Source organism: Asparagus officinalis, chromosome 5 (assembly GCF_001876935.1).
Source record: "Asparagus officinalis chromosome 5, Aspof.V1, whole genome shotgun sequence".
In the NCBI taxonomy this organism is placed as follows: Eukaryota; Viridiplantae; Streptophyta; class Magnoliopsida; order Asparagales; family Asparagaceae; genus Asparagus; species Asparagus officinalis.
The window spans coordinates 78,142,388-78,150,885 of NC_033798.1; the positions used below are offsets into that span (position 1 = coordinate 78,142,388).

Sequence of the window (8,498 nt, forward strand, 5' to 3'; positions counted from 1 at the left end):
CGCCAAAATTTGACAAGAAAGTCTTAAAGGTAATTTTTCTTCCTTTTCTTTTCTTTCACATTTAAAAAAGTAGGATTTTTCTCTCTTATTCACATTTATTTCTAGGATTTTCATTAAATTTTTTTCCTAGTGTTTAAAATTTAATATCAATTAGATATCTTTGTGGTGATTATCAATCCTTATGTATGGTATAGTTTAATTGAAATTGAAATTCTAGGGCATAGAATGCTCAATTTGTGGGTTTAGGGTTTTCATTTATTTATTTAGGGTTATTGATTAAAATTAGAGTTATATGATTATGAGATTGTTGTATTGTATATATGGATTATCAAATTGATTGCATCTAGAGTTTCCTCTCTTATTCAACGGTTTGGTAATATTATTTAAAAATTTCTCATTTAAATGATATAATCCAATTTTTTTAGCTGTTGAATAACATGATGTTTATCTCATATTCTTATGGTGGAAAAAGTAACTATGAAATGAGTAATATGCTAATGTACGGTGGAGGGGGTAACGATACCGTTAATGATCTCAAAATCATATAGTTACTATGACATGATTAAATAATTCCACTGAGTTATTGAAATTAATTCACGAGAGTACTGACTGAGAGTAATATGCAATTGGCCCATAACATTTGATAGGACGTCTGTGGTTGAAATTGCAAACAATTATAATATGAATATTATGTTTAATTTGAGTAACACGCAACCAACGGTAGAATTATTTGTTGAAAAGATTCCATTTAGTTCGGGCCAAATGTTCAAACCTCCAGGAGAATTCTCGCACATGTTACACTTGGGAGTTGAGTCTGACAGTTTTCCTTCATCTTCAAGCGAAAAAGAACAGACTCAATTTTAATACCTAAGTGCACCTTCATTTAGTGGAACATCAAGTGTCATGGACAATGAAGCCTCTTATGAAAATATGAGGGCGTTAATAAGGGTGGCGATTGAAGAGGATGAAAGAAGCGATGACTCTGAAGGTGAAGAACAAGACCCAACTCCCAAGTCTATACTAAACCTTTATATATCAAATAGATGGAATGTTTCTAAATATTAACAAACCTTTCCAAAGGGAAATTAAAACTTTTACAAGAACGAGCTTGATCAAATGAAGGATGAACATGTATAAAATCATAATATCTAACTGCATTCAAGCAATATATCATATGTTACTAATATGTAAATTCCTGTAATTTTCTTTATAGGTCAAATGGATGCCCTATGAACTAGTTTTAGCTTCACTATCAGATATTTACAGAGATAGTGAAGATATATGGTGTGCCCGAGTCTCGATTATATATTTTGAGATTGTCAAAATGTACGTGCTCGATCGTGTACTTCACATAACCCTAAAAATATTTTAGGAAACATATATATACACAGCGCAAAAATAGATTTTAACCCGAACCAGGAAACCGTCTGACCCGACTTCGATCGACCGATAGTATTGTATCGGTTGACTGGTTGATCACCATCGGTCGACCGATAGTATTGCTTCGGTCGATCATCCAGAACTCTATTTTCTACAGGGTTTCTTGTGCACGTTCTCGGTCGACCGGGGCCATTGTTTCGGTCGATCGACCAGAGTGGGGTTTTCTGCTCAGTTTCCTATAGTCGATTCGGTCGACCGATCCATGTTTGTTATTTGACCAGTGTTGAGTTTTCTAGAATTGTTGATTTTGATCTAGGTTTGGGTATACACTCTCGAAACCAACAATCTCTCACTTGGAGACCAAACCGCCATCAACGAGCTCTCTCGAACTCCCACCATCTTTGTAAGCATCTTCTCCTACCCGGAAAAATTACATTCTTCAATCAATATCATCTTGGCTATCCCGCCTATCCTCTTAGTATGTCTCCGCTTTCGTCTTCTACGTATGAAGGCCAACTAAAGTTGTGCACAACTCCAGTTTCTCGATGGTCACTGATTTCGTCAACATGTCCGAAGTATTTTGACTCCACAAAATCTTCTCCAATTGTAACTTGTCGTCCTCTATCAGCGAGCGTATGAAGTGGTAACATACATCGATGTGCTTTGTTCTGGCATGATATACTAGATTCTTAGCAATGTGTATAGCACTCTGGCTATCATAATAAAGAACACCATTTCCCTGTTTTAAACCCAGCTCTTCCAGTCACCCGGTCAATCAAATCATCTCCTTGTTGGCTTCAGTCACTGCGACATACTTTGCCTCAGTCATGGACAATGTTACTATCTTCTGTAAACGTGAGACCCAGCGCACTATTGTCGACACTAAGGTATAAACATACCCCGTGATACTTCACCTCGTATCATGATCACCGACGAAATCTACATCCACATATTCCTGTAGTACTAATTTCTTCCTCATGAAACACAATGTCATATTTGTAGTTCCTCTCAAGTATCGTAATATCCACTTCACGGGTTCCTAATGCTGCTTCACTAAATTGCTTGCAAACCTGCTCACAACTCTTACTGCATGGGCGATATCTGACATCGTGCAAACCATCGTGTACATAAGACTACTAATGGATGATGAATATGGCACTCTGCTCATGTGCTCTTTCTCTGCATCTGCCTTGGGTGATTGCTCCTCATATAACTTGAATTGACTTTCAAGAGGCGCGCCAACAGGCTTAGCATTCTCCATGTTGAATCTCTAAAATACTTTCTCGATATATTCAGCCTGACTCAACCTCAATGTCCTTTCAGTCACATCCTGACTGATTCACATCCTAAGAACCTACTTCACTACACCCAGATTCTTCATAGTAAACCCCTTCGCCAACTACTTCTTCAATTTGTTTATCTCTTCTAAACACGATCCTGCAACTAATATGTCATCAACATACAATAATAATATGATATAGCTAGACTCGAATCTCTTGAAGTAACAATAATGATCTGAATTGCATCTTCCATAGCCATTATTCTGTATGAAGTTATTGAACTTCTTGTACTACTATCTTGGAGACTGTTTCAAACCGTATAAGCGCTTCTTGAACCTACACACCATTTCTTTTTTTTCATCCTTTATGAAGCCAACATGTTGCTTCATGTAGATTTTTTCATCCAAGTCACCATGAAGAAAAGTAGTCTTCACATCCAACTGTTCAAGGTAGAGCTTTTCAGCAGCTACTAAGCTCAACACCACTCTAATAGTTATAAGCTTCACGACAGGAGAAAATATCTCCATATAATCCGCTCCTTTCTTCTGTTGGAACCCTTTCAGAACTAATCTGACCTTATACTTCTTGCTTCCATCACTCTCCTGGTTGATCCGGTAGACCCACTTGTTATGTAAGACTTTCTTTTTTGCAGGTACCTGGGCTAACTCCTATGTCTTATTCGAGTGGATAGAATCTATCTCTTCTTGTATCGCCTACTCCCACTGCTGAGATTCACTAACTTGCATTGCCTCCTCATAACACTCTGGTTATTCAGTATCTGTCAAAAGTAAATAATCCAGTGACGAAAGATACCTGAGATATGGTTTAGGTACTCTAGATGACCTCCTAAGCTCCACGCCCTAGGTAGTAATCTCTGCACCCGGAGTCTCCTCCGTTCTTCGGTCAGAACTAACATTGTCTCCCCTATCTGGAGTTCCTCTAAATCTATGTACTCGGATCCATCTGTATCCTTAGTGCTGCTCACACTATTTTGGTTATCCTTTGCATTGTCCCTATCCTTGTACATCACATCTTCATTGAACATGACGTCTTGGCTCCTGATGATTTTCCTATTCTTCTCATCCCAAAGACGATATCTGAACTCATCAATGACATATCCAATGAATGTATACTTCTGTAACTTAGCTTCTAACTTATCCCTGACATGGTCACTGATATGAACATATGCTACATAACCAAAGTCTCTCAAGTGTGAGAGATTAACCTTCTTACCACTCCAAACCTCTTCTGGAATCCCAAAATCTAATGGAACTGAAGTCCCATAATTTATTAAGTAAGCTGTTGTATGCATCGCGTCCGTCCAAAAACATCTTAGGTAGACCTGCATGTAGACGCATGCTCCTCGCACGCTCTGTCAATATTCTGCTCATTCTCTCTGTAATGCCATTCTGTTATGGTATCCCTAGAGTAGTCCTCTCTAAATGAATCATGTTCAGGCTACAGAACTTCTTAAACTCCTCCAGCTCGTATTCTCCACTATTGTTCAATCCCAGACACTTCATTTTTAGATTTGTATCGTTCTCTACCATGACTTTCCGCTTCATGAATATCCCGAATACCTCTGACTTGTACTTCATGAAGTATACCCATACCTTCCTCGAGTGATCGTCGATAAAGGTGACATAGTATGCCGAACTGCCAAGAGAAGACACGCTAGTCGGACCCCAAACGTATGTATAAACAAATTTTAGCTTCTGATCTTTGGGTGGTCTTCCACTCTTCTTAAAGCTGACCCTCTTCTGATCACGTAGATGTAATCCTTGCAAATACCAACTTTAACTGAATCGATGCTGTTTAGCTTTCCCTATGAGTATAGAATCTTCATACCCTTCTTACTCATGTGTCCTAGACTATTGTGCCACAGATTTACACTCTCCTTGCCAGCTGCAATTGCGAGGGTGTCACTCGTATATGAAGTAAGGTAGAGAGTTCATGTTTTGTTACCGCGGGCAACCACTATAGTACCATTGAAGATCTTCCACAAATCCCCGATGAATATTAAAACATAGCCTTTTTCTCCAAGATGGCCCATCGAAATAAGATTCCTCTTCAGTTTTAATACGTGTCTGACGTTCTTCAGATTCCACTTAGAGTCTTTCATCTGAATCTGCACGTCTCCTCTTCCAACAGTACTGCAAGGCTCGTTGTCCCCCAAGTATACTTTCCCAAAGTCTTTGCTACATAGTTTTGAAGAAGCTTTCTATTAATAGTGGTGTGAAATGAGGCTCTTGAATTAATAACCCATGAGTCGGAATCGCTGTCCATAGCAAGGTTCAAGGCATCTTCCATGATATGAGCCTCCTGCTCATTCATATCCTTCTTTGGCGCTTTGCAGACTGAAGACATATGACCCTCCTAGCCGCAGTTCCAACACTTTATTTTGATAGGCCTAACCTTCGTGTTCGACCTCTTCTTCTTCAACTTTGACCGATTCTTATTCTTATTACCCTTCTTCTGATTTCGGCCTCTCTGCTCAAGATTTAGGGCTAAACCTGAACCTTCTGATTCAGATGATTTTCTTCTAACCTCCTCGGATAGAATCATACAACGTTGTTCAGCTTTAACGTTTCCTTCCCCGCCGAGTTACTAATTATGGTCATGCAACCTACCCAATTATCCAGTAACTGCTATAGAATCAATAGGGCATGTACTTCATCATCAAACGTGATGTCGACTGAGATAAGTTGATCAATATTCGTGTTGAACTTGCTGAGATGCAACATGAAGGAATACCCTTTTGCCATCTTGAGGTTGAAGAGTGTCTCGACGAGATGCACCTTGTTTGCGGCTGACGGATGCTCGTACATCTTCGCGAGCGCTTCCATAAGCCCACCATCAACTTCTCCTTCAATATATTGTGGGTGACTGATTTGGCGAGTGACAACCGAATTTGCCCTAGATCCTTTCGATCCAGTATTTCCCAGTTCTTGTCTGATTCATCTTTCTTCTTTCCTTTAGCTATTCCCATCAACGGATGATAAAGATCCTTCTGGTATAGATAGTCCTCCATCTGTGACTTCCAGTAGGCGAAGTCTGATTCGTCAAACTTCTCGATCTTTGATTTTCTTTCTTCTGCCATCTCTTTCACACAAAAACTTTGCTGAACGAAGCTCTGATAGTTGTTAGGGTTGAACACACGACAATCCGTGCCCTTTCGGATCTTGTGTCAAAAGTAGGAAAGCAAGAGATCACAGCAAATAAAAGAAAACTTGCATGAAAGAATGAACAAAAGAAGAAACCACCAGATTTAATGAGGTTCAGCAAACGCGCTTACGTCCTCGGGAGCCACACCAGAAATTCTTTGATTAATTGAAGAAAATTACAATGCTCGGAATAGGCCTCTCTCTCTCTCTAAGATCTCTGATCTCAAAGTGCCGTTAAAACCCTCTCAAAAACGACCTCACATAACCCTAAAAACGTTTTAGGAAACATATATATACACAGCCCAAAACTAGATTCCAACCCGAACCAGGAAACCATCTGGCCCGATTTCGGTTGACCGATAGCATTGCATCGGTCAACTGGTTGATCACCATCGGTTGACTGATAGTATTGCTTTAGTCAATAGTTCAGAACTCTGTTTTCTACAGGGTTTCTTGTGCACGTTTTCGGTCGAACGAGGCCATTGCTTCGGTCCATCGACCAGAGCGGGGTTTCTGCTCTGTTTTGTACATTCGATTTGGTCGACCGATCCATGTGTGTCGGTCGACGGATGTTGAGTTTTTCAGAATTGTTGATTTTGATTCAGGTTTGGGTCTACACTCTCGAAACCAACACTCAAGTCGTGCACATGATGAAGCCAAATGTTCACAGTAGGCTCAAGCCAGATGTTCATAGTAGGTTCAAGTCGAGGAGGATGTAATGCGTTTAGAAATTCACTCACAACCGGGCGATGAGATCATCCAAGGTCATGTTGAAGGGGAATGGAGAAGAGGCAGAGGAAGAAGAGGGAGAGTGAGAGGGAGAGCCAGAGGAAAGAGAGTTCTAAATATTTGCTAAATTTCGATAATGCTTGTTTTATGTTGTTTATGTTTGAAATGCTAGTTGGACTACATGTTTATGATTGGAATTTTAGCAAGTCAATTGCGTGTTTGTTTGTGTTTGAAATTAGTTATAGATGTAATATAGATATAAAGATATGTCTTTATTTGTGATTGAAATTGATTATGGATTGATATATGTGCAGCAGGAGAGTTTGTATTAAACCCAATAATTTTGGTCGAGGATTGATATATGTGTGGAAGGAGAGGAGATTTTCTAGCAAATATGTGCGCTGGATGGTCTTTGTCAAATGATCAGGGTTAGGAACCCCGACCATTTCATTCCCTTAGCCTCCACGAGGTGAGGGATGGCTGGAGAGTTTCTGCCAAATGAACGAGGTTCGCAACTCCGACTGTTTTAGCTTTGCTAATCATGAACGTGATTAGCAGAGCTTCTAATTAGTCGGCAGAGCTTCTAATTAGTCGGGGTTGCCAACCCTGACTAATTTGCAACTCGATTTTTGTTAAAACAACCTAGTTTCTGGCCACGATGCTGACGCGGCCGGAAAGTGGGTTGATTTCTATAATAAAGTTTGTAATGGGTTGAATTTTGGGATAAATGTTAGGATTGAGTTTATTTTAAAAAATTTCTCCCAGTGGTAAAACTATCAACGCGCAGGTCATTGTTTTGAATTTACCCTCTTCGTAGACACGTGAAGTTGCTACTGTTTTAAATTGACTCAGCAAAAGACTTTTAAGAACCAAAGTAACGTCTTTGAAAACAGAAAATTTCAACAAGGAGGATTCGGTGGGGGAAGTGACAGCTTCAGGCTACACCAACCCATCGTCGTGAAAACTTACCGAGAGCATAATTAGACCAGATACCTCCTCCTTACCCATTCTATAAAAACCATCCCCAAACTTACAATTTCAACATTCAAACATTAATTAGTACATTCTTCCAAAAACCCTATCAACAAGAAGTAAAATGGAAGTGATAGAGTCTGGCATGGTAGTTCCTAGCGTGGAGACACCAAAGCACAGAGTCTGGCTCTCCAATTTTGACACAACCCACGTCGGAAGAGGCCACGTGCCTACAATCTATCACTACCGGCCGACCGGCCTTTCGACCGACGTCGAGACGCTGAAGGCGGCGCTGAGCAAGGCTCTGGTTCCGTATTATCCGTTGGCTGGTCGTCTTGAGGTCGGCGAGGATGGTCGAGCTGAGATCAACTGTAATGGAGAGGGTGTTTTGTTCACGGTGGTGAGGTTGGAATCGAGTGTGGAGGAGTTCGGGGGCTTTGCTCCGTCGCAGGAGATGAGGCAGGCGTTGGTGCCTACGGTTGACTCGTCTCTGCCTCCGTGCTTGTTGATGATGGCTCAGGTGCGTGTCTCAATTGGTCTTCTCATATTGAGCAAATTTTTTCTTGCTATAACATGATATCCCCACATGCATCCAATTACCCCAAAATTTTATTGTCTAGTTTAACTTTAAGGGATAAGGTCAGGACATGCTGGGACCTAATTTTATTGTCTAGTTTAAACTAAACTACTACTATGACAATAATTATTATGATAGTTGAAATTGTACGGTCCTAATTTTATCCTTCGAAATTGAAGTAGCTAGTAAAAGATTAGAGGTAATTGGACCATCTGCAATGAGCAGAGGACCTAAATCTCCTCACAATTAAGTTGCATCCTCACATTCATGTGATTCATCCGAAAAACTATGAGATAAGAGTTCTCTTGCCCTTTAATTGTATAGCATCCAATTCAGATCTACATCGTCTTATGCAGGTTACGTTCTTGAAGGGTGGAGATATAATCGTAGGCATCG

The 8,498-nt window shown here is 40.1% G+C and overlaps 1 protein-coding gene across 1 annotated transcript; it reads left to right on the forward strand.

The window, feature by feature from the left end:
• On the forward strand, positions 7,472-8,497 carry LOC109842048 (putrescine hydroxycinnamoyltransferase 1-like; the record flags this gene model as incomplete). The annotated part of the gene is made up of 2 exons (XM_020410967.1): positions 7,472-8,045; positions 8,459-8,497. Coding segments are annotated over exons 1-2 (435 nt in total), but the record flags the coding sequence as incomplete, so codon positions are not given.